Source organism: Maylandia zebra, linkage group LG1 (assembly GCF_041146795.1).
Source record: "Maylandia zebra isolate NMK-2024a linkage group LG1, Mzebra_GT3a, whole genome shotgun sequence".
NCBI lineage: Eukaryota > Metazoa > Chordata > Actinopteri > Cichliformes > Cichlidae > Maylandia > Maylandia zebra.
This window is the reverse complement of record NC_135167.1, coordinates 10627744-10655005: the sequence shown is the minus strand read 5'-3', so window position 1 is coordinate 10655005 and position 27262 is coordinate 10627744. Positions and strand designations below refer to the sequence as shown.

General features: G+C 38.4%; 1 protein-coding gene across 10 annotated transcripts in view; it reads left to right on the top strand.

Annotated features, from left to right (window-relative positions):
• Positions 1 to 25280, top strand: part of celf6 (CUGBP Elav-like family member 6) — a 155510-nt gene extending 130230 nt beyond the window's left edge. For 7 of the 10 annotated variants that reach the window (XM_076877566.1, XM_024806367.2, XM_024806349.2 and 4 more), the window contains 5 exons: positions 1147 to 1209; positions 1783 to 1863; positions 5659 to 5802; positions 11242 to 11391; positions 17834 to 25280. In XM_076877566.1, the coding sequence (XP_076733681.1) occupies positions 1147 to 1209; positions 1783 to 1863; positions 5659 to 5802; positions 11242 to 11369 (416 nt within the window). In that variant the 3' untranslated portion in view covers positions 11370 to 11391; positions 17834 to 25280. Of the gene's footprint in view, positions 1 to 1146; positions 1210 to 1782; positions 1864 to 5658; positions 5803 to 11241; positions 11392 to 15451; positions 15532 to 17833 lie in introns of all 10 variants that reach the window. The other 3 variants (XR_003025177.2, XM_024806373.2, XM_024806413.2) reach the window with 3 other exon arrangements.
• Positions 25281 to 27262: the final 1982 nt, after the last annotated feature.

Below are 27262 nucleotides of genomic sequence, written 5' to 3'. Positions count from 1 at the left end.
AGAATATCTAGGTTTAGCTGAGTCTTGAGTCTGTTCTGGGCCTGGACACTGTTAGCTGTTAGCACTGACAGTGTGTTATTTTTTATTATGCTTCTGTTGTACATTCACCCAGCAACAGCTGAAAACAAATTTGCCTAAACATCTAAACAATGTTAACAATTACTGGTTGAAGATTGGTTGAAAAGTAAAAGGACACACCTCAGATAAAATTCAAACCAAGCACCTTCTGTGTGTGTATATGCATTTTTGAAATAAACAGAAATACCTCTTAAACAGATATCTATTAATAGATATATCCGCTTATATATACTCTTTTTAACCAGATGTTGTCTTCTTTAGCCTTGCCAATGTCCTGAAATTCTCTACCTTTCACTCATCAACCAAATTTTGTTATAAGTTTTGAGCATTCAATTTTGCTCAAAGTTGTGATCAGCCACGATTTTGGAATTTTCTTAAAGTCCTTGGCCAGCTCACCAGATTTACCACAGAAAACAATATTCATGTTGGTGCATACTAGAGCTACAATGCAAGTTGTCAGCTGTAACAACTTATATTAGTTCATGTAAAACTAAAACTTCAAAAGGCTCTTTTAAACTTCACTTTCTGATCATATTTTTTTCAACTGAATTGAAGCATTTAAGGCTTGAGGGTCAATCAACAGTATCTTTGACAGATTTCTGAGAAGCCATCCCAGTATCATGATGAATCCATCAGTTCATCCATCAGTCAATTATGGCTAATTTGATATGTCTCAGTCTGTTCTCAGCTTCTTAATGTTGCCTTGGACTGATTCCTGAAAAATTGACAGACATTCACTCTCCACTTTTGCATTATGCAAAGGCAGCTGCAATTGTAATGAACTACAAAGTGGTTTGTTTGGCATGTAGTTAATATTTGATGCAAACATCTGGGACGAACAGGCATTTTGAAGAACTGAAAGACATGACAACCCAAATTTCTCTCACTCCCTGTGTGATCTTACCCCCCGATGTTTCTCTGCAACTAACCACAATTTCTGTCGTGCTGTTTAACATTCTCTCTATTTCTCTTTGTCTGTGTCCGTCTTGACCGCCATCTATCCTCTCTTTGTCTCATTTACTTTAATTTTGCTCTTTGTTGTCTGTCTTTCTTTTCGTCTCTGTGCAGCACAGAGTCCAACAGTGACCGACCCTCTCCAACAGGCTTATGCTGGTGTCCAGCACTACGCAGGTGAGCTGTCTCTCCTACCTTCACTACTCCCTCACTTCCTCCATCTGTCCCTTTGCCTCTTCCCTCTCCCATTCGGTTTGTCACATCAGCAGGCACATGACAGGTAACGATTGCCAGATGACTTGCCAGTTTCCTCTTGGATCAGGCTACATTACATTAGAACTGCAAAGAAGATTTTTAATTGACTTGATATACACCCACACAAAAACCCTAATTCTAAAAGTACACCAAGAGCTGAGATTTTTAACCTACCCTAAGGCTCCTGGATGAGAGATGACACAGACCTGTCGTGAGCACTGCTTTGTGCATGACATCAGCTCTCATTAACATTAACATGGTGTTAGTCTTACTCCCTTTCTTTATGCGTCTGCTTACTTGAACTTCCCCTTTTACCATTCTCTTTGTGAAGTGATCTGCCAGCCAAATGAGCCCAGGCTCCCAGTCATCATGCAATTTATTTATGCAATGTCTAGAGGACACAAATGAACAATGGAATAATGATTTGAGTTTTGTTGTGTCAAATATGAAAATGGAGATGTGAAAAACTCCACTCTGGTTCTCCCTTTGCAACAGCAGCCTACCCTGCCGCCTATGCGCCAATCAGCCAAGCGTTCCCCCAGCAACCAACCATCATTCCCCAGCAACAGAGGGAAGGTAAGAGCGAGCAAGCGCGCCCACCCAAGATAAAAGGTGATAATTGCCATGTTCCATTCTAATGTAGCTGCGCTGCTTTGAATTAGCGAGGGAGGGAAAAAGCTGGCTGGGGAAAATATGAGAAAAAGGCTCCCCATTTAAAGAGAAGAACATTAGCAGTGAGATGGAAAGTTACTCTGTCATTATTCAAAAACTGCACTAATTCAAACTCGCAGTGCTGGACTGCTTAATCAGTCCATTACAATGTGTTTAAGTGGTTATAAATATTCATCAGATTAATTAGCTGCATGCATAATCATTTATTACCATTCCTAGTGTAGTGTTCGTTCTTATGGCACAGCATCAGATATAATAAAGTATAGGATATACTGTGACGGTAAATCACTCTTTTTGGCACCATTTGTCAGTCTCAATTATTCATCTATATGATTATATGAGACAGCGTAGAGTGGTATGAATAATCAATATATGGACTTGAAACTGAGTGTTTCCAGCATTGCCTGGAGGAAAAGTTAGTTTATGTTCATATTTTGTCACTAGTGTGTGCGCATGACAGGGTCACTGTGGAGAACTGTACAAATGAAAATGAATGCAGGCATACTTATCCACACAAGTTGCATGCTGGCATAATTCCACAGTATAGAAGAAACATAGAATCGTTAAGGCAATTACTTAACATCTCCCAGTGATGCATTTGAACATTTTAATAATTAGCAAGAATCATAGAAGTCACATTAATGCAAATACAGACAGCCAGACTCATAGGCACACTATCACACAGCTCTTCTCGGTTTAGCCAGTGGCCTGTCTGAGTTCTGGTCTCCTGTGGGTTTTGGCTGGTGTCCCAGCCTGTCTCGGGCCACTGCCACAGTCTGCAGCCCTTCCATTTAACAAGATACATTTAAACCTGAATACACAGGCAGAGTCAAACTTCAGCTTCATCCTTCCTCTGAAGGCTAGCAATTTGGATTCAGTCTAGCTGTGTGTGTGTGATATGTCAACAGTAATAGTCCTTCAAAATTCAAAATTATAATTTTATCCAGCAATATCAACACTAGCCTGTTAGGCACCACAGTATTGTATTTTATTTAATTCAGTATTGCAAAACACACTGACAGTAATATATGTTATGTCAATACACTGTTACACTGCTGTTAAATCAGCCACGAGGATAAATAAAAATGCCTCAAATTTTAACCACAGTATACAACTAATTCTCTATTATGTCAAAACAAGAGATTTGTTGTTGTTTTGTTTTATATTCCAGAGTTTGGTGCATCAATCTGACAAAATTAGAACGTTAAAGTGGTTTATTTTGTGGTATATGTTTCTCTAGAAATATCATTGATTTTCAGTATTACCAACATGATATCGATTAGTTCCACATACTTATCCAAACACCTGGTACCTACATAACACTTAATGCATCTTTAACTACCAATTGTGTGCAAAACATCAGTGTGAAATGACAACTAACTCCTATTGTTCAGCCTAAACAATAATGCTTTAAGTGACGTCAATTGAAGCCGTTCCTTATTTTACAACACTACTCCCCTGAACCTGAAGAGGGACAAGCAGAGTGACACCAGGGAGGTCTGGAGAGGAATGAGGAAAGTGACTGGTTACATGCCTAGCCATCAAACAGTAGATGGGAACATCAACATGTCCATGGCTCCATGTCCCAGTTGTTTTACCAATAGTTTCAAAATGAAAACACTGATGGCCAGTAACCCAGAAGCAACCACACCTCAAATTTATGGCCCTTGGAAGTCAGTGGCTACAGGTTATAGCATTTTATTTATATAGCATCATGAAGGCACTAGTTAGGTCTTTACTGGACACCCCCAACTTCTCCATCATATACCTAATCCACCATTCAAACACCTAGGTGATTGCCACACATTCTAATGTTACTCTGGTGTCTTGGATCGTGGAGTACTTTATTAGGCATCCTTGGAATGTGAACCTTTAGAAACTGTGTATGAGACAGTACTAAGGAGTATTAGATCACCACAGGAGACTGGCATGTTCCTTTTTATCATCATCTTATACTTTGGACACGAAGAACAACATAGACACCAAGGCACAGACACACCGCCACCTTTATCTGCTGTCACAGATACTTGCTCTCTATTTTAAAACACTCATTTTTCTTAAGCTAATAATCTGGCATGTTTTGTTACCCACTGATCTAGCCGAAATATTACCAACTGAAGTCCCATAGCTCTCTCTATGAAGTGAATGTGAAGTTTGCGCTTCCTATATCCCTCTCTATATACCTACTTTGCCACCTTCAGACAACTTGGCTGTTTTTCTGTTGCCAGGTAGAGGTACTTCAATTGTTCTGGGTAAAATAAATGTGCTATCACCTTCCTGTTTTGTGCACAGTTAACCTTTACTTTCAGAGGAGATTTTGTACCTAGTGCTAGAAAGAATGGCAGAGTAAGAGCCAGGCTCGTATGAAACAAGTGTAAATCCTGATGGTGCCATTATTCTCTAGTCGGTGCATTGTGCAATTAATCTTCACTTCGTAGTGCTAAAGCATAAAAAAAGGCCTTAATGTTTAAGTGTATTCTTTATAACATAAAGATTCATTAGTTACATGCTCATGCAGTAGCATACTGAAGTTGATTATAACAAAAACAACGGGGGATTATATTTGTAAGGCAAATGTGAAAAAAGTCCTCATGCACTAGTATTTTATTCTTTCAAACAAAAAGCTTTTCAAGCAAGCAAGAATTTAATGTGAACATTATGTGAAGCACCTAAATCTGTACAGAGAGAACTGAGATACAGTGTATAACTGCTTAAAAAAATTCTCACTCTGTCAACCAATATGTGTGTGTGTGTTCTCTATCTCAACGAGGCATAGTAGCACTGCAGCCAGCCACCACTGCAGCCCTCTTATCAGCCTTCTCACCAGACCAAGTCTCATCTCGTCATGCTATCACCCTGAGCAATGAGACAGGGAAGAAACCTAGCCAGGCAGCCAGCTGCAAGCTTACTGTCCCCGAGTCCATCACATTTCTCTTTCTTTCTATGTGTCCATGGCTCCCTCTCTCACTCTCTTTCCAGTTCATTCCTTCCTTTATCCAGATTGGCCTGTACAATATGTGGCAGCTGGTTGGATGAGTGTGAAGGATGGAGAGAGATTGGAACACAGTCCTACTGTCACACAGTAATTGGGGCAAAAACTTGGCTTATGTCTTAATGTGTGCTCTGTCTCTTCTCTGTTTTTCTGTGTCTCAGTGCTTCACTTTTCCCAGTATAGCTGTCTAAGTCTTTTACTTTAATTCAACTTCTTTTGGGGTTATGTTGTTAAATCTGGCTATTTTCTTTTCTTTTCATTCTCCGATTTTTGCTTCTACCTGTCTGTGTGTTGCTATTTTCAGCACATGTACTCACACAAAAGTCACATTTAACCGTTATAATCTGATTCAGTGAAGTGTCCCCTCTTTATGCAGTTATTGTATGAAATGGGGCTCTTAGAAAGATTCAAATGGAAACCACAAAAACAACCTGAACATACAGTTTGACCTTATAACACTAGAAAAAATGGGATTAGGCTTTGTGTACGCCGCAAATGCCACAATAACCAGGTTTAACAAAGCCAATATTTGTGGCACCGATAAAATAAACAGAGTGAAGTGATTCCAAGGTTCCTGCATTACTGGATTATTGTCAAGACTGCCTTATAGTTATTTTTTTCCACCCATGTTATTATGGTCAGTCTTTCTCTCACCGGGCACATTACACTCCCACATAACCCTTCTGTTGTCTTTCTCTCATCACCAGGGCCAGAAGGTTGCAACCTGTTTATTTATCACCTGCCCCAGGAGTTTGGAGACGCTGAGCTCATGCAAATGTTCCTACCTTTTGGCAACGTCATCTCCGCCAAAGTGTTTGTGGACCGAGCGACTAATCAGAGCAAATGTTTCGGTGAGTCAAAAATCACTTATGAAGAGAAGGGAAAAAGAATTCCAATGATCCAATGAAATGAATGTTGCAAGGTGGCTGTGTTTGGTAATATTCTCATTTCTCTTGTTGCTTCCCTGCAATTAGTGTTTGCTTTTGCTTTTATTCCCACTGTCTGAACTAATCAAGCTGCAATTAACATTTTAAAGTGTCGTTACATGCCACTGCACAGGGGAGCAGAGAGGGAGATCAAGGAACAGTGCTCCCTGAGTCTACCACACAGACATAAAAAGATAGTGGTCTTAGTAATAGAAAAGCCAAAAGCTCACTAGAATTGGTGAGCTAGCCACTGACCCAAGTGTCTCTCCACAGCTGGCATTTCATTCACACATGTATCCATCACACTGTTGATCACAACATTACGTATCATCAGTGATGGGAATAACAGCGTTACAAGCTCCCGCTGATGGCAATCACTTTCTGGCAAACGATGACTTTTTGGCACAACACCTGGAGCTAAGGGGGAAAAACAATGGCATGAGTGCTGCTGTTTGGCTGAGGAAGAATATAGTAGTCGTGGTAAGCCAATCACATGACCACTTCAAGATGACAAAGCAATAAAGTGATATATACCAGTTTTTAAATTGTGCTAAGAGGGCAACTAAAACCAGAGTCATGATAAAAAATAAATAAGCGGTGTTTTTTTCTGAATACTTTCGTCACGTTTACTGTCTAAGGATAGAGCTAGCAAGCACTCTCTGCTTATGACCAAAAAACAAAAATAAAAAACAGCCCGTTCGTGTTGGTGGAAAAATGCACCATTTCAACCAATCAAAAAATGATACGGCAACAGGACATTTGGTTGTTTAGGAAGAGGGGGAAGTTTTAGGAGTGATGGCGAGAGAGAGAGAGAGAGAGAGAAAGACAACAGAGAGAGAGAGAGCGAGTTTTAAGATGTGAGAGATTTGTGACGTTTAGCGTGTTTGGAATGTGTAGTTAATGTGTTGTCTTGTGTAGTTAGTGTGTAGTGTTGTGGATAGTTTTGTGTTGTGTGTCAGAACAATGAGGCGACCACTGTCTCCAGGTAGAAACAGGAGTGATACACCTGCTGCTGTCAGACCTGCAGGCTGTGCAGGTCAGGCTATGATGTTCTCCTTTATAGTGGACAGATATTTTTGGAGTGGCACAAATAATTTGTGTGGCATCTTATTTAATGCAGAACATGTGATTGTTGCGTAAATAGTTTGAAATGGTTATTTAAAAAGGGGTAAAAGGTAAATGGCTGCAAATAACTGTATTGTTTACAAAACTTGTGCATATCATTTTAAAATTGTCAATTTATATTTGCATTTCAAGTTATGAAATATGATTCATTAAACATGTTTGTGGTTGTTACAGTAAAATTGTAACTTTTTCTACACTGATTTTATGTTTTAGATCAATTGTGTTAATACAGTATGTAAAAATGAAAACATAGCTGTAAATTCAGACACATGAGGTTGTGCTGATGATACCAAACAAGGCAAAGTAAATCGTTTTTAAAGGTGAAATGTAGAGGAAACATCAAAAGTAGTTAAAAAATGGCCAATTATACCCTGGACCCCAGAGGGTTAAACTGTTTTTTTTTTTTTTTAAGTAACGCAATGGTTACTTTTCAAGTAACTAATTACTTTTAGAATCTTGTAACTCAGTTACTAACTCAGTTACTTTTTTGAAGAAATAACTAGTAACTATAATTAATTACTTTTTCAAAGTAACTTGCCCAACATTGCTCATCACCCTCTCTATCACACCATTACTGAGACAATTAGTATCTATTTCCCCTTCCTACAATTACAAGCCTCCTTTACCCAAGAGAAAAGCATTTTCCCAGACTCCCGCAATCCTCCAGCTGGGCAACCCAGCAGCATCATGCCACCCCTCGCTTGCCTCTCTCGCCTCCCACACAGCAAACCAGTTCATCAGGGTGGAGGCGGTGCAGGTGGAATCCATGGGCTTAAAGAGATAATAATAGACTGGTGTGGGCCTTGCTGTTGATTCAGTTGGACAGCAGCACTCGGGAGACAGGGAAAGAGAGAGAGAGAAAGAGAGCAAGAGAGACAGAGGGAGAGAGAGAGATTTCCAGCATTGGCTTTCTTTCAGTTTCACTTCACCATGGCATGTCTGTGAGGCTTCCTCCTCTTTCCTCTCTTCTCTCATCTCTCCCTCTTTGTTAGACTAGCTCCCTGTGTGTCTTCTCCTATAAACATATGCCTCTCACTATCACTATCTGTCAGTCAACAAGGGAGAAGGACAAAGGGGCGGCAACTTCATCAGCCTCCCCAGCTTCTTTTTCATAGCAAGTAATTAAGATTTTAGCTGAAAAATATCAATTCAACCCATGATTCTTTTGTGGCTTTTTAAAAAAAAGTAATTTCTCCCTCCTTTTTATAGCAGGAGCCCCAAGGCTCTTTTGTAGGACATTAACAAATTAGGCAGAAGATGCTGTGCATTAGGGGAGATACGTTATTATGCATCTAAGAACTTGGAACACTTAATCTAAAAAATGTGTGAGTTTAGTCTTGATAGTGTGGTTAATGATTGGAAATGTGTAAATACATTATATGTGCATCTACACACTGTACACAGCTGTATCACAGTGAATAGATTGATTGTCTGATAAAGTCTATTGAATGAAGAAGAAAATATACTTAGCTATCTAATTATGCAAAGCACAATTACAGTGGCTACCAAATAAGAAGCGCTCATCTAAACTAGGTGACCTTACTGTTAATTAAACAGAAAATGTTCAAAGCACTGTGGTGTGTATTCAAATTTTGGCAGGCTAATTATTTATATATGTAACATTTAAATAAAGCAGTCTGTAAGATGACATTTAGTTAGCCAAGATTTTTTCCTGGTTTTTTTTTTCTCTCCAAGTGCTCGTCAGGGCAGAAGGCTACTTGTAAGCAAATGAACAGAAATACCATATGTATGCATGTGTTACCTTATTTTTTTGTTTTGGCATATTGTGAGAAGATAATCACAGATCGTCCTCTTACCCAAGTGTTTACAGAGAAGCTTGAGAATTTGAATGTGATAAAAAAGGAGGTCACTGGAGGCACACTCAAAGAATATGCTTACTTCTAAAGGATGTAACCTGGAACAGTATACTCGTAAGGGATTTATAACTGTAAATTTAGTCTATTTAGTTTAGTGCATTTATTTGCAGTATGAAAAAATGGATATCAATGTGCGATGTGGTGTGATATTAAACACTTGTGCAGGTGAGATGGAATATTTCACCTCAAAACAATTAAAACAATAAGATGACAAGAAATCGCAACAGATGCATGCTACAGTTGCATGTGCAGTCTTTTGTAATATACTTTGGTATAATTGTTAACTATAAAATACATAATTTTACCAAGCTTTTTTTAAATCATTAATGAATTATTGAGTCGCAGAAATTAATAAAACATATATTAAGGGTAATCTGTAAACTCCATATATATCCACTGATGAAGAGCTATATTATTATTATGGTTATTATTATGTTTGGTTTTAACCCTGGGCTCTGATACAAAATTAGTCTTAATCCTCTGCATTCAGTCACTCGCTGTTGACTTTTAAAAAGTGATCAAAGCTTACCTTGTTAAGTGGAATTAGGCGGAATTAGCTTAAAAATACATTTCAAAAGGTCTTCTCAGAATGGCGTAACACATACGCACAGGAAGCACGTTAAATACGGTGCAAAAATGAAAACAAGGAGATGCAGCTAACCTAGAGAACACCGGAAACATCTTACCCTTTCTACATGTTTGTTTTTTGCCATTTTATTTTGCCTTTTAATACCTCTTTTCTATTTTTAAATCAAGACGAGTTGCCTCTGCATGTTTGTTGTTTGCTTCGAAAGTGCACATATAGTACATTTACATCCATAAACAGCTATGTTATATGTTCAATAAAAGGACATATAGATAGTTTGTCAGTACCTAAGAACATAAACTAATCATCACAGCAAATAAGCAAATAAACTAATTTACCAAAAAATCATTACTGCATACTGCACGCCACAACTGTGTGTGAGTCTACTGGTCATCTCAGTATTTTGGGTGGGTGGGGGGTAGGGGGGGAATGTAAGACTTCACTCCTGCAGTAATCTAATCTGTTCAACCTGGCACCTCGACTTAGATTTTCCCTGTTGCTCCTCAATGTGTGTTTTTATTAGAAATGTATAACATTACAAAGCTTGCAGCATTCTGCTGATATGGATGGTTGTGGGAAGAACTGTACTTCAAGCGGTAGAAGTGTTTGGGGTTTGAGTTGTACTGCAACACACACTCCATGCCACATCACAGGAATGAAACATCAACCTCAAGAAAACAGTTTAAATCAGGAGCACACTCAAATATTGTTTATCCTTGTTTATTTTATGTGCCTGAATTCAAGAGTTTGCAGGGTAGTCTTTGTCCTTTTATACTTTACTTTGACCCCTAGAATCCTATCACCTATTTGGCATGTGGATGTAAATGTGAGGTATGGAGATTCATTAAAGCCAGGGATAGTGTAGGCATGGATGTGTTTGTAGGATTGGGAGGGGGATCACTACCAACTGACAGGCCCTTCCCTGCTCAGTTTGTTTAAAGGGTTTGTAAAAGCAGCAGCCTTATCTCACCCGTACTGACAAAAGCCTGCCCTCTCCCCCCAAATTAAATTGGACCCATAGCGGTGTGATCAAATCAGTTGGCAGGCGGAAAATTCCGGCCGTCAATCACATAGGTGTCTGATAAGACCAGGCAAGGAGTCCCAGTGTGGAAAGCTGTGGGCTCATTCCGCCTCGACACCCAGGTGATAACTCAGAGCAGCAGGCACCTCCGTCCTATACACCTTGCTCCTAGCATCTCGTCACGTCCCCGATGCCCTTTGCTCCTTACTTAGATGCAGTCACATACATGAAAATATGTATACACATGCACACAGACACACACACACCACTGGTGTAGTTGTATGGCTCAACACACAGTTTACTTTTACAGGCGCAACATTTGCGTTACACATAATACAAGACTCCTTTTCTCTCTTTCATATCTCTGAACACCTTTTTTTTCTTTTTTGTTCTCTGTTCAAGTTGAACACCCAGTTTCTAATGGTACTCCTTTGCTTTTTTTATATCTGTGTTATTACGTTATTAGCCTTTCTGGTATTTTGTTTAATCTTCTTTTTTAATTTGGAGATTTTCAATTAATCGCCTGAAAAGCGAAAACAAAGACCTATTGTTTTGCCATTGTTGGGAGTTAAAAAGGGTATTTTTTCCTTCTCTTGCTTCTTTCATCTCACCTGTCTTCCTCTTTGTTCCTTAACCGATCCCTTTCTCTTTTTCATGTCTCTCTCATATTCCCTATTCTTCTTTCTTCCTTCCTTCTTTTTTCATTTTCCCATTTTCTGCCCCCATCTCTCTCCTGTTCTGTGTACTTGTCCCAGGCTTTGTGAGTTTTGATAACCCATCCAGTGCTCAAGCCGCTATCCAGGCCATGAATGGCTTTCAGATAGGCATGAAGAGGCTGAAGGTGCAGCTAAAGCGGCCAAAAGATGCCAACCGACCTTACTGACTCGTCTGCTATTCATACCCAGGTACAGTAACACCCATGCTATAATTTCCCATGCCATTCAAAAGCGTTTTACTTCACTTGAAAAAGGTATGGATGCGCCTTGAGGTAACTCCTGTTGTGATTTGGCGCTATACAAAATTGAATTGAATTTACAATATTATCAGTGCAGTACATAGGACACAATACAGAAGACTAGAATGTTTGTGAACTTACTCCTGCAAATCTCATTGTAACTTCTAATGAAAATGTTGATTGCTCCTAAAATTCAAATTTATTATCTGAGCAACTATAAAGTAATACTGTATACTTTCAATGCAGAAATGCAGAAATGAATTAAAAAATTGTATAAATAAAGAACTGCATTTGAGTATTAACTGAGAATGTAATGAAATGAGCTACACAATAACATTTCCCAAGCTCGTTTTTGTGAATTTCTCTGCTCATTTCAAATATTAAAAAATGTGAAAGTGTGGGCTGCTTTTTACAGGGGGGTTATTGTACTGAGATGCGCAAAAAGAAAATAAACTCTCAACCTTCCGTTATTCCACCAAATAAAAATCCCATCATTGAATAAAATACTGAAATTTACAGAGTCATCTATATGCCAGACAAATTAGTCCACAAAATGTGTCAACTACTTACAGTCAGAAAAACATAGTTCTATAATCAAGATAATCAAGAAGTGTCAATGTTTCTAGATTTTACAGGACCTTTTCACAAAAACCTCTGGTGATTTCTGCCAGGTTTCCCTGCTGCACAGATTTGTTTTATGTCTACTTCTGGGAGTCTAGTCTAGCCTAGCCTAACTTGGACCTGCAGGATGCTTTAGGGCAAATAAATGACATCATCAATACCTAGCTGTGCATAATTACCTGTCTACTGGATACTCCACTGGAAATCGATACAAGTTGTTTAGCAACAAATTTCCAAAAGCAATAATTTATCTCCTCAAATAGCGTTAGACTTATGTCAGCTATTTGGCAATATACAAGCTGATCCTTTATCGAAGAAAAAAAAATTATACAGTCAATTCAGACATCTAATGAGTATTAAGAGTAAGTGCAGCATGTTTAAATGTTTGTGCTCTATATTTATCAGTATTTGTCAGTCCCATTGTGGCATTCTGCATTTGGTGCACTAGAATGCAACACTGTGTTCAGTGTTAAAGGATACAGAAAACTGGCCTTTCTATATATCCATAGATATCAGTGATTCATGCCATCAGCATGTATGGGACAACCATAATGTAAAAGCCTTTGTTCACTCAAAGACTTGTACTTATAAACAATTATTAATCTAAGATATCGTTTTTGTTTTTTAGCTTAATCCTGCTCTATTGTAACTATTTAGTTGTAACCAAGGGTTATAGAGATGTTTTATGAAGTGAAAATAGTGTTGTATATTTTATTATGAAATTAACATACATGGAAATGTCATTTTTAATGCTTCCACAACAACACGGATGCATAGTTGCATGCATAGTAACACTGTTATGACATTCTTTTACATAGTCTCCCAATTTCAAAGGCTCAAAAGACAGCTGATTGACAAACACTTGGCCAGATGAGGCCTATTCTCCTGCTATTGCATAAAAAATTAAGTATTTGTGTAGTTGATTATAAGTGCCGAACTTCCACTTGGTAACTTGAACTCCCAATAAAAGGTCTAGAGCGTCATTGTCACTGGAAGTGAAAGAGGCCATTGAAATTATTAAAGGCCTGGCAGAGCATCTCAAGGAAGGAAACACAGAATTTGATAATGTCCAAGTTTTATCCAAGTATTACAAACAATACTTTTATTAAAGTATATGTTAGTTTGTTTTGAAAACACACCTCATTTTTTGATTTTAGGTCCACTGTGTTTGTGTATAGAGGCAAAATGTAAAAAAAAAAAATTGTGCCACTGTCTTCACACTTAGTGTATCTGCCGCAAGAAATCTTCTGTCAACAGCTCCCTATTAGGTACCTTAAAATGTGAGAGCTTCAATAAAAATCAATAAAAATACAGATTGCTTAAGGTAGCAACATGCCTCAATAGAATAATTCTCCATTGTAACATATAGGGATGCATCGATCTGATATTTAAATTGGGTACTGGGCCAATCCTGACTGAAAGTCTGGATCAGGTATTAGTCACAACAAGCAGATCTGTGAGGCTCATCTATTCAGTTCAGTCCTCTATTAGCCTGTGTTCATTATTCCCCTTTTCAGCAGAATGGCAATAGTTACAAACATAGGAGGTTATATAACATTGAGGAACCTAACAACCAAAGGTTTGAAGTTTGAAGGTTGGCTTTTACTTCAATGTAAACTGTAGTCAAATGTGTTTACATGACTGCCAATCCTTAATAAGAATGCTTTAAGCTTTTCAGTCTCTCTCTGTCTTGTTATATTTGATTTTACACTTATTGGAAAGCTTTTATTGCATTTACAGAGGTGTAATGTACTGTCCTGAGATTAGGAGAAACTAGCGTGCAACAGTCTAATAACTCTTGCTGAAACTAGACTAGTGCAAATTAATCCATGGTCATAAAGTCAGTAAAATGACATATATTTATTTGTTACATTTTAATTAAAAGAAAATTAGGTGGAATAAAGTTCTTTATTTTAGATAGGACTGCTGTATTGGGTGATACCTATTGTACCTGGAAAAAGTTAGATTAGTGCATCTAGTCTCAAATAATTATCTAATACAAACTACAGTTGTCAGTGAAAAGACAATATAAATACATCGTAAACCAATTGCCTGGAAACTTTTGTATTACAATTACACAGGCACATATTCTATTCTGGTATTCTATTCTATTCTACTAAAAAGCATTCATAGAAGGTGGTATCCTATACTGATACAGCTCCCTTTATCAGTTCTCTGATATAATTTGAATAGAGCTATCCTCGCTAATTAAGAAGATACCATAAGAAGAGAAAAGGAGTGAGTGAATTTGATTTAGGAGCAAATGGAAAATACAACAGCACTGAATGACATGACAGTCATTGAAATATTTTCAGAATGGCTCCAAGCAAACACGTTTCCCATAATGACATTATGTCACTTAATCAGTATGTGTGCGTACTTGTTTTTTCAATGTATCCCTCTGTCATTGTGCCATCTTTGTGTTTTGCTTATGTAATTACACCACTTTGGTTGTTTTAAACTAATAGACAGACCAATAATAAGCATTGAAATATTAAGGAAATAAATGCATTAACTTTTTGAAGTCAATTTGAGCAATTAGGTTAATAGATTCCTAAAAATCATGGCCGATAAAAACAAAGTGTATATTTTCTAGGTATGTTCTTTTAAATTATTGCACAAGCATTTATTTATAGCAGGAGAGAGTACATTGGCTTGTTGGGCTTAAAGTAAATAAAGTTCAACTGTTTAATTTTCTAAATTCCAACCCTAATGCGTTATTATGATGAAAAACTTTGATGAAACTTGAATGATGATTTTCTGTGTGTGCATGTGTGTGTTCCTTATAGGTAAAAACTTCAATATGTAGATAACTTCAGAAGGCCTTTTTTCTGTAACACTGAAAATTTTTGCTTTGAAGTTGAATTAAAAACACGATCAGACAGCATTCTCCTTTTCTGGTCTCAGGAGCCCTGCTACTCTGAAATTGCGTTCTGTGTCTTAAAGATAAACTTAATGCAAAAAACCTGAAGCACTCACTGTACCCTCATAGCAAACAATGCAAGGCAAATCCAATTACTGTAGACAGGACAAGTTTCTGAAATATGCATTTTTGCCGTAAGGGTTATCTTTGCGAATATAAAAACATCAATTCAAACCTTTAACCTGCAGATGTTGTCAATCCAATAATATTTCACCACCACACTAAAGTACAAAGAGGCTTTTTTCTGTGCTGCACTGAAGATTATTTGCTCTGTTATTTCTGTTTTACTTGTCTTTTTTTTTTCAGTTTTATGGTAATAACTATAATGACCTCATTTGATTTGTCAGGCAGAATAAGTGAGTATGGAACAAATAGATGGGGTGCTTTGAATTCTGACTTGAGGAAAAGAAAATCCCATTGTTTCTTTCCTTCTTTTGCACCCTTACCAACCTGGCAACCTGACAAGGCCAATCACAGTGTGAGGTGGCCTTTCTCCGCTATAGCCACACACCCCCACACCTGTCATGGGGCCAAGTTCCCTCAGCTGTAAGTTGAACCCATGGTGTCATTTTCTTTTGGATGACGTCATGTGGTGGGCCTGTGACTGCGTTGCATGACGTGGCGTTGATTGATATCTCTAAACTCTCTCTTTATATTCTGCCCTACTTTTATATATATTTATATATACTGTATATTGTATATTGGCAGTTTGTGGAGTGCAGTAATCGATGCCTTTCATGGCTGGTACCTGTAACTGACGTGCTGACTTGTTGGTTGATTATAATTGGAAGTGGCCTTTAACCCTTTGTGCTATTGTAATGTGTGCCCTTGTGATGTTTTACTTTCTCTTGTGGGGTTCATGTGTATGGATGTACTGTATTTTCGATTTCTCTATCTCTTCACATTCACATCACGAAGCGTTTTTTCTTCCAGAAAACTTTTATTCTTTAAGTCTACTTATTTTCAAAAAGGACCTATTTCTCTCTCTGTTCGACAGCTGTTTAGTTGAGAGATGGCCAAGATGACCCTATGTTTGTGAAGCCAATTAAATCTCTAACGTTCACACAGAGAGCACAGGCAAATGTTGACAGTCTACTTCCATCTGCACAGGGAGTACTTCAGCAAGATTGTTTTGTTTGCCTAACACGAGAATCACTTCCCATTTATTTATTTATGAGGGTGCAAACCAATTACACAGTGATAGAAAAGCTGCTGGCGGCACTACAGACCCGCGTACCCAAAATCCGTCCACCATACACCATACTGTACAGAGAGGTGTAAGTAGGGTACAAAAGATAGAATGAAATACAAATACCTGGATTGATTATTTGTGGCTGCCTGTTGCTTGTTATATTTTTAGTGTGATTCTAGCTCCGCATAATTTAGGTATTCGGTTTTGCTGCTTGTATGTAGTACAATTTTTGCTCTGTGTACAAAAAAGCAGCATACAAATTAATAGTGAAAAGGTCCTTTCTTTGCAAGTGAGTTTGTTTCCAACCCTCAAGGCCAAGACTGATAAGCGTTAGTAGTTTTCATTGAGCACATTCTACCCTATTATTTCAGAAGCCCTGCAGGCGACTCTCCCAACCTTAGTCTATCCAGTGAACTCAGGGGGTGTCTAGCCAGGCACGCCAGGGGGCATAAGGTTTTTCTGGCATCAGCTATGCCTCCTAACTGCCAGGTGTCATTTATGGAGCCATCCAAGTAGGTGGTGGTGTGCGGAGGCATAATATTAGGACTAAAAGCTTGTGAAGGGAAAAGAAAGAAAGGAATTCTTTGTTACTGGACAAAGTTACTGCATGAAACAGTTGTGATGTTTTCAAAGAAGCTGTTTACTTGGGGAAAAAATGATCAATTTGAAAGCCACTGTGTGTTTCTACTCAGCTACATGTATAGGGAGAATTGCGAATGGCTTATAAAATAGGGCATCTGTAATTGGGACTGTTAGTGCTTTATGTTGCTAATGGCCGGGCTCGCTTTGGCACACATAAGAAATAAGTTTGAATCGCTGCTCCCCCATCTAAAAAGCAGATCTATTATGAAATGGTAACAAGCTCATTTACAGGAATGGAAAGGTAGAACAAAGAGCGTCTGGGCGCATGTTCTCGTCACAAAGTCAGACCCTTTCATGTTCACTCTCAGAGAGTGATTTGCTGTGATTTCATAGCCTTTCTTCACCCACATCATAGCTCACAACATATTAGGGATGATAGGCTGTAAACTAGATCTTTTATCAACCCAAAGCTCGACAGCACAGACACATTTAGTAACAGTGCAGCATATCAATCCAGCACAAAGGCAAGGGAGTTGTTTTTCATGCTATCCTAATTAGAGGTTAGTTCTTGAAATATGTATCTTTTTCATAATGGACAACTGTCAGTTATTACGTGATTCTAATTATTGCAATATTAGAACTTGCACACACACTTGTCTCGTTTTCTTTATGTTTCCTTCTTGTTCCTTTGTAGCCTGTTTGTAATGAATTAACAAAAAGATGAATGGCAGCAACATCTCGGGCAACTTTTTTTTTCCAATCAGGGAGATGCAGTCAGTTTAAATTAGGCCTTCGCTGGATTAGTGCTGTCACAGTGTAGATGTCTGTTCCATATGGTTAAAACACAAATTTCCCACCCCACCTCTAGCCCACTTATTTCTGGTTGTGATTGACACGCTCCTCTTTTTTTTTCCTCTTCCCCGTCTGTTTCTCATGCTGTTGGCTGTGCCTGTCAGTCTGTGTGATAACCAGGAGCCAGCAACCCTGAGCATGTTTGCCACAGCCCCACTGAATCCACTCTCCTTATTCTCTCCTGTCTTTTTCTCTTCCTTTCTCTCTTTCTCTGTGTCACAGGATGAAGGGCCACAACACCTTATTTCCACAAGTGCAGTAAAAGTACAAAGACTTCTTGCTCTGCTACATATCATGAAGGAAGGGTGGTCCCTTGATCCTCCTGGAAAGCCGCTGAAAGATTGGGTGACTGAGAGAAGGATCCCAGAGTTGTCGGGTTTTTTTGTTTGTTTATTTATTTTCGTTTTTCTTCGCAAATGCCTCTTTTTTTCCTCTTTTGCTTTGGCGTCTGTGGAAGAAGATTTTTTGCAGAGACCAACTTTTTGCTGCTGTTTTTTAGACATGATGGAAAAAAAAAAACCTTTATAGACTCATTATGCTCAAAGCATGCATACTGACACAGGATATAGATAAACACAGAAAACAAATCAAACATACACATTTCAAAAATGCTACACTTAAAGAAAAAAAAAGGAAAAAAAAAACTTTGTACATGTATAAATAAGTGCAAATGCCAACACAAGAACTGAAGCAAACTCATGCGTGTGCGCACACACACACACAAAACATACAAACACACACACCAGCCTGCTGCCATTTTGGTTTTTGTGCCTACACAGGTGTTGTGCTCTGTGACAGGGCAAGCTCTGGATCGAAGAAGAAAACAAGAAGAAAAGGAGAAAAGTGGAGAATCCAGGATAATTTACATGCATCATTCCTTAGGAAATAGGGACCAAAGGACTAAACGCTTTTTAAAAGAATATAAATATATAAATATATAAATATATATTTAAAAACTCATACCTTGTAGCTGCAAGTATTACAATTTACTCGTAGTAAAAAAACAAAAAAACAAAAACATTAAATCAATATCCAGTGGCCTACTGTAAGTATGAATAAAAGAACATGGAAATAATGTATAAAAAAAGACATGGAAACGTAGTATAGGGGCTGATCTTTTGCTCTGGATGCTGATTTAGCACCAGGTTGTAGAGTAGTAGAGTAGACTAGAAAAAAAAAAGTGTAGATTTGCTAACTTTTGCTGTTGTTTAAAAAAATACTTGAAGTTGTAATGAAAATGGGGCAAAAGAGGGGTGGGATGGTGTGGGGGGAAGCATTCATCTGCCCCTAAACGCAACAACTCTCTTTCTCTTGGATGTTAACGTATCAGCCACTGGATATCGCGCTCATCATTATGTACAAGTCACCGCACTCTCTGACAGATATGGAGATGATCTTCTGGAAGAAAACAAAAGAATAAGAAGAAAAAAAAGACTGACTTTACTGATGTCTGTGCTGGACGGGGTGCAGATGTTTAAGGCTTCACTGGCCTTTGTGTTCAAGCGACAATCCACTGTAAAGACCAAGTAAAATGGACATGGGGTGTCTTTTTTTTTTTGTTGTTGGCCTTTTTGTATTGCTACATGAAGTGTGAAATATGAAGCCACAAACTTCTAAAAGGAGATGATTAAAAGTGAGATGGACAAATGGATGGTCATGACCGAAAGAGTAAAGAGGGAAGGAGAAAAAAGTGATAGCTATTGTAACTGCCAGCAGAATGTATTTGGTTTAGTAATGAATTAGCTCTTGTGGTATCAGCATTCTCTCAAAAAAACAAAGTATGCCCATCATAAGCAGCCACAAATTTGAATGACATGTCAAGGATATGTGTGTGTCCACTGAAGCTGCTGCAAAACTCTAGACTGAGAAAAATTCATTCTTGTCTGTTGGCAAATTTCTCTAAAGATGAATTCAATTTACTTCTGTATTGCAGGAAAGGAGTGCCGGCTTTTAGAGCACATTTACCTGTGTAATGTTAATTCCACTGTTAACATGCTCCCTGACCTGCGTAATGTACACATTATTCATAAAGTCCATGGTAAAAAAAAAAAGTAGAGCTTAATGGCCTCGATCTAAGATAATTCTAACAGTCACTCTTAAAATCATTCAACTCATCTTTAGCTACACTGACACTGATGCCAGGCACTCCAGTAGTGTCGTGTCTTGATTTAGAGTCCTGTAGCCTCTGTTTTTTAACAATTTACAGCTCTGGAAGCAGGCTCCTCTCTAAAACCAGATCAATATGTTTCGAGTGAGTCTAGGGGGAGGAGCGATGCTGTTTCAGTCACCACGAGCACTTCCCAATTTTCTCCGCCGAACACCAGCTCAAATCCATATACTAGCCCTCTAAGCACTGACAGCTGGCAAGGCTAGACAGAAGCAAGGAGAGAGTGGGGAGAAGAGGGGAAGTCAAGAACTCATCACACCGAGATCCTTTAAGCTGATGCTGGTAGGTGATGCCACATGATTTGACCAAAAAAAAATAGAAACCCTAATCAAGCTCTGGTGGCAAACAGTATACATAATCTAATCATAATCTGTGTTATATGCTTTCAAAATCAGATTAAACAGTCAAGTAGGACCTCAAGTTAATACTTTAGGCACCAGTCCAACGAGCTCATGTTAAGTAATGAGAGTCTTCTTCTCCCTCTTTTTTGTTGAACTAGAAAATCAGACCAGAATTGGTCCAAATCACTAAAGAAGGGACTGATTAAATGTGCCAGCAGATTTCATAGTTTTTAATATACTGCCTTTGCCACTTAAAAAAAAGCTGAAGGTACTAATTTCAGCCCTTGATATTAACATTCCACGTAGCACTTCCTTTTCTCCCGTCCTTAGAGCAGCCATGCCTTTCTAAATCACGGCACAATTGTTTAGCGGCTCTCCCGTTGGAGCAGCATTTTCGAACCTACCTAATGCCTGTGCTCACTACCCTTCAATTATCTCTTGCACCACATTAGACATGCTATTTCACCTTTCTCCCTAATCACACTGTAATCATCAGCCTCTATACATTAGCAGCAACCAAGTGAAAAATCACTGGGATAATCACTTGGACCAAATGACGGGAGAGATGGTCCCCTGCATGCACATGGATGACAGAAGGAAGATTAGGGAGAATTATGTTTGCGCCTACTCCCTGGCAAGGCTGGTGACAGCTGACCTGGCACCAATAATGTAGCCGAATTTACCGAAGAGGCAATGCAGGATGAGGGATAAAACCTTCCATATCATAGCAAGGTTTTAATGTTCCAGAGTAATTTGACCAAAAACTAAAAGAGAAGGGCAGGTAGCAAAATTGATTTAGTTTTTGTTTTCTATCACAAACATTGCAGCAATAGTTGCTTAAAACTGGGTCAAATCCAACATTTTTTACTAGAAATCCTCAATTCTGTTACTGTTCAGCTGCAGTGAGGCCTGTTGTTGTGAATTTTCTTTCAGCAGCAACACTGCATCTCAGAAGATGATGCCTGCAAGTTATAGCCTCATTCATATATATATATATATCTATATCTATATATATAGATATAGATATAGATATATATAGATATATAGATGGTTGAATGAGGTATGGTTGAATATATACCAGCTCTTAAGGACTTCTTAAGGATTGCCTTTAAATACTGTAAGATAAAACCCAGCCCTCCCTCTGTCATTTCATTTGACATGTGTTACTGATAGAAGGAGCTTTGTGAATTAATGTGAAGTAAGTAAAAACAAAGCCATGTTCTACAAACCATTTATGCTCATTATTTAAGTGAAGCTGAACTAATCAATGGGAAATCTAATGTTCCATGAGCAATGCAATATCCTCTGCTTGTCTTGGCCATCTCTAGAATACATTTCCAACACGAACCTTGCATGGTTGATCCTGTAATCTTTTCTGTCTTATACCAGATGCTGTACTAGTTCCCACTACTAATGGCAGGTTGAGTCCCCAGTGAGCCAAAACTCAGCCTAGCCTAGTATCCTGCTGTCTGCTTGGCTAACAGTGCAGCGATCATGTAGCATATCTGCTATGCCAGGGCTAAATTAGGCAATGTGAAATCAGTACTTCAACATTTTTAAAACGGGTGCTCCTATTACATTTACACTCCAGGGAGAATGTTGCTGAAGTGTTGTGCATTAAAAGCAGAAATAGCTGTGAAACACTAGAATTGCACTGAAACTACCAAAATGAGGAAAAAAATAGAAAGAAAATAGATCTTCTCATTACCATTTATTAAAGAGGCTCTTGCCTGATTTGCCCTTAGCCTGGACTGGAGACAAGAGCAGACTGAGGCTATGTTTCACCTCTAAAATCACAGACAAATGTCAACCCAGCAGGCACACTACCAAGCTGTTGCCAAACTGTGATTTGATATTTGCCGTCCAGCTTACAAAAAGAAAATGCAACTAAGCGTTTTTGCCAAAAGAAATACATAAGATTTGAATAAGTTCTTAGAATATAATATTTAGCATGCTAGGCAAAAGAAAAAATATATATGTGAACATGAAAAAGTATAAATATCTCCAAAGAGGTAAAGCTTATCTTCTCTATCTTCTCATACTGCACTGCCTTTATTTGCCATTTTTCAATCAGTGATGAGCAAAAGTAATACTTAGTTATAGTCAGTTCTTTGTGAGCATTTAAACCATTTGCCTCTGGCTTATGCACCTAAAAATTTGGAGGTTATATAGTATGAAGTAAGCCCCTTTCCTCAGTTGCCACTACACCACTTTTCACAAGATCTGTCTGCTTAAGGAGCATGTATCCTTAGAGGTTCCCAGCCAATGGCAGGGCAGAGCACAAGTCTGTTTGAGAATGAATCTCCCACCCCTGGGTGCATAACACTCACCCTAAAATAGCAGTGATTGTCAAGGAAAGGAAGTGAAATGTAATTGACTGAAAGTGGAGCGATAATTAAAGGAACCTGTTGGACAGGAGGGAAGAAATTAATGCTTCTCATTTAATAGCTGCTTTGGGAGAAAGCTTTTTCAGCATCTTGGTTTAACGCAGTGAGGGTTTGCTGTGGAAATGAGATTTTGTATTGAAAAAGGTAGCAATGGAAATAGTGGAAGCAGGCACTGGGTGGTGGGGGTGCTGTGTGCTTAACTGAAACTCCACAAAATCACTCCCAATACTCAGGGCATCAGGGACTATGATGTCATGATTAGTGGAGAGGTTCAGAGCCTTGCCTTACCCCTTATCCTGAAGGCATTTGAGTAGATAAATATGAGGACAGCAGAAGCTGTACGATCACATGTCACTGTGGGGTGTCCTGAGCCAGCAGAAGGGCTGATGAACCACCTAATATTGTGCTTTGGATTTATAGTATTACCATCCCATTCAAAGAGAAACAAAGAAACACAAAAGATGCCATTATCAACCCAACACTGCACAGTGGTTTGCTGAAGGTATGAAATTATGTTCAGAAACATGTCTGAAAGAAATGAAGACAAAGACTTTTTTTAATTTCTTAATGTAAATAGACTATAAAATACAAAAAAACAGAGGAAGGGTGTACAGCAACTTGTGTTGAGAAGTCCAACTCTGTGGGACAATGATGTCAATATAAAATGTATCCACAGCAGTGCAGGGATTTAGGAGAGTTTTAGTCCTTATAAGCCCCTTCGGTTTGGGCTGTGAACATGCATCCTACAACTCTAAGTGTCTGGCCAAGGCTTAGAGAGTATTTGACTTAGTGTCAAACCTAAGCCATGGCCCTGAAGTGATCCGGTAATTAAGATTCTGTGTACACCGACATGTCATGATTTTTCTGACAGAAGAAAGATTGCCTGTGCCGTAATTGGATTAGTCCAGTTGGGGCTGATGAACAGATATGACACTGACAGTAGAGTTCATCCATCTGCATGCTTTCCGCTTGACAGTGTGAAAAAAACCATCAGCCAGCACCACTCTTTTTTAAATTCTTTGGAAGTAAAAGTTGAGGCTTTACAGCATTTAAGACGCTAGTTTTAGAAAATAAAACTCCAGGTTACAGTGTGTTCAACATGTACATAAACCATTTTGGAATCAAACATTTAATACACATGGTTTAAAATATACGAACACAGTTAGGTTGAGTTTAGAGGAAGGGGACAAACAAGAGAACTATGTTGATCCCAGCAGAACCCCCTGCTTGCTTGACCCAGTCTGACACTGCTCTCCTGACCACACAGCTGCATTACACCTGTACATACAATATAGCTTATTTTTCAATTCTGTTAAACATTCTTTATAGGCCGTACAATAGATCATGTTCAAACAGAAAAAAAGAAAGAATAGTTAATATATTTCAGTGAAACTAAGAAAAGGAACCTATGAAATAATTTATCAAAAACAGAAGATAAAATGATTTTATTTCTTGTAGAGTGAAGCACGGATGTTCAGAAATGGGATTTTATACTCATGTTTGAAAATACGTCTTTATTTTCTCTCTTTTGTTTTGTTATTATCGGTTGAAGCTGGGATAGACCCATTGTCATGAGGTTTATTCAGATGTGCTTTGATCATTGTTCTTTTTTTTCCATTTAATTTTTTTGGCTGCACAATCCCTGTGTAAAATCCCTTGTGGATTGGAAAGTTCAAAGAGATTTTGTTCAATGAAAGCTCTTACATCAATACAAGAATTAGCAAACTGCACTGTAAAAGGATGATTGATGGTACTGGTTTTGTGGATTCAGAAAAAAGGGTTCTTTGCACAACTGAGGTTAAAAGGATCAGAATTGTATGTTCAAACGCAATTTTATTTTTTGGACCTTTTGTTGTTTTAAGAAAAAAAAATCAAACTTTGCCATCAGATTGTTTTGGGGACTTATGCTGCCATATGTCATTATGTTTAAGCCATTGTTGCTTTCCTGTAATGAAGTTCTCTCTATGTCCTTTTCTTGCCTTGTATTTTGAAGGGTTAATTGCATTTATTGACCTGATTTTCATATCTTTTTTTGTTCATGGGACAGTTCTTCCACAGGTTGTTATCTGATGTGACACCATCCACTGAAGACATTGTGCCAAAAGTAGATCACGCTGCTTTTCTCCAGTTTTTTGGTTTGTTATGCGAGGAGGAAATTCTGCCTTAAACCCAGCCTGTTCTCTCTGACAGTACTACCTGTGAACAGTGGTCAGACACGCTGTATTCTGGGGATGCCAAATGTTCTTCGAAACAAACACTCTGCCAGAATCAGTTTTGCCTCAAGCTCATTCTGACACAAATAAGGATGCGGTCATCCATTACCATTTCCATTGGTTACAAGGACCAAAATGTAAACAAACTCAGATAACTGAGAAGTTTGCTCCAATCAAGCATTCAAATGAGAGCCTTTAAAGTGTTCGTATTTAGTCATAGGCAATTTTGCACCATGAAGATTTTTACCATGAATCATTGCATTCCCAGCTTCACAGTCTAATTTCACTGTTGTTATTCATTGCCATAAAAACTCACAATCTATTTAGGTATTTAAATTTACAGTGAATGAAAAAAAAACCTCATTTATTTTGTTGGTTTTTTTTGTCTTGAACAATCTGAGTTACTGTTTTCTTTCTTTTCGTTTGAAACAGAGATGTAATTTGAATTAGCATTGGCTCTGGTCCGTTTCCCTGATTCAGGATGATATTTCCCATAGTGCTCCTGAACTCTGTAGTTCTCTAGTTCATTATATTCTGCTTAGACTAAAATAAAGCACAGTCCTGTAGAAGACTGAGGCTCCTTTGTCTTTTTTATCCATATACATAGCCCGATTAAATAACTCCTAAATGTTTGGATCTAGCATGATGTGAATGCATGACCCCGTTTGCAAAGATGTGAAGTGTTCGGTGTCGTCTTGTCACTTGGATTGTGGAGAGAATGCATTTAGGACATGTCATTGTATTAATTGAGCTAACAGCACTAACCATATCCGAATACCAAATTAGATGAGACGGTTAGTAGAAAATCGTTTTAAAAAGGGCGAATAATGCATAATAAATGAAAGGGAGATTGGAATAGGGAGAGGAATAAATTGTGAATTGATTAAAAGGAAATGGATATTCAGTCCTTGTCTTATGGAGGTGTTACAGTAGAAACAAAATCAGGTGCAATTTGTGGTACCAGTTATCATCTGTGAATAAGAAGCAGGTGGTCATTCCATTAATCAGAGGCTTTTCTCATGCTACTTTTTTTATTGACAAAGAATATGGCCAGGGTCCATTCTATGGCTCAGAGGCCCCTCCTCTGTCAGAGTTACCCAGCAGTCACCAGGTGCCTCAGAACCTATAACAATGAAATGAAAATACCACACAATATTGCAACTAACTTGAACCCCCCAGTGGACTATAGATCTTTGCAGATCAACATGGTTCAGCAATTTCCAGCAGCCACAACTGTCCATCACAGCAGAAGGAAAACGTCAAAACTTTGTGACAGTAATTGTTCCTAGAAAAGAGTACGACACCCAAGGGGCCATCAATGACCAAACCATCCCATGACACCGAACATCATTTCTTGTTTATAGGTCTCTTTGCTGTGTCTGTGCAGTAGCATTCATGTGGAAACAGATTTATGGTTGCTAAATTTGCAGGTGATAAAAAGGCAAAGAGTGGCCAGTTGGGGCACTAACTCTTGGCTTTTCACATGCTGACTCCCGTGCTGATTCTCCAGGGACTTGCACTCATTGTGCAGCAGACACTCCATGATTCCACATGACAAACTGGATTGTTCCTTGAGTGAGTCCTGCTGAATTATTTTGGTCCTTTCGATTGCATCTCCTACCCCTGAGATTTTCCTCCACTGTTGCCTTTGAGCCATAAGCCTCGACAGCCACCGTTGTCGATACTCAATCTGTTCTGTAACCCCTAAAGCTGATGAAATGTGCTAACAGGGGTTTGTTTGTTTGTCTCCAGGAGGGGGGCCAAGGGAAAGAAAATGGAACAACAAGACCCTTTTGACAGTTCCATTTTTTTCCCCCAATGTTTTGGAGTGAGGGATAATCATGAAGTATGGATTGGATAGGGGAAAGTTATTACGTTTTGTTGTCTTTATCCTTGTTTGAGTTGTAAAAAAAGGTCAGATTGTTCCAAACATGGCTCTTTGCAGTTCTTTGGTTTATCCTCAATTCTGACTGCCCTTCTCTCTCAGTACGGAAAGAGAAAAATCGTTTTTTGCACTTCTCTCAGCCTTGTATCCTTCTAAGTCTTCAGTGTAAATTTGACAAACACACAACCTCCTCCTGTCTGGCTGGAGTGTTTCTTCTGTGTATTTACTTTATTGGTGATTCTGATTGAGATGGGGTGGTCTTATGAAGCTCAAATATCGTTGCTGACAGCAAAAGCACAGATAAGAAAAAAAACGGGTGCTAAAAAGATTAGCCTCGATCTTTCTAGTGTCCTCAAGCAAGTGTCTTCAGGATTTGAGTATCACATCATTCACATCAATAAATGCACTATAAGTGAGAAGTGCAGTTTGTACAACTGAATTGGCTATTTCAGACAGCACATGCAGTTCGGGATTTTTTTTTCTTGCAGTTTACCGAAGAATGACAACAACGCTTCAGATATTACAGTCAAAATTCTATTGCATATATAAAGCTTATTTTTTGTTTGTGTTGTTCTTTTTATTTATTTTTTTCAAAATGCACCTTAAACTACAGTTAAAGCTTAAGATAAAAAAGACTGCCCTTTTTCCTCATGTGGGA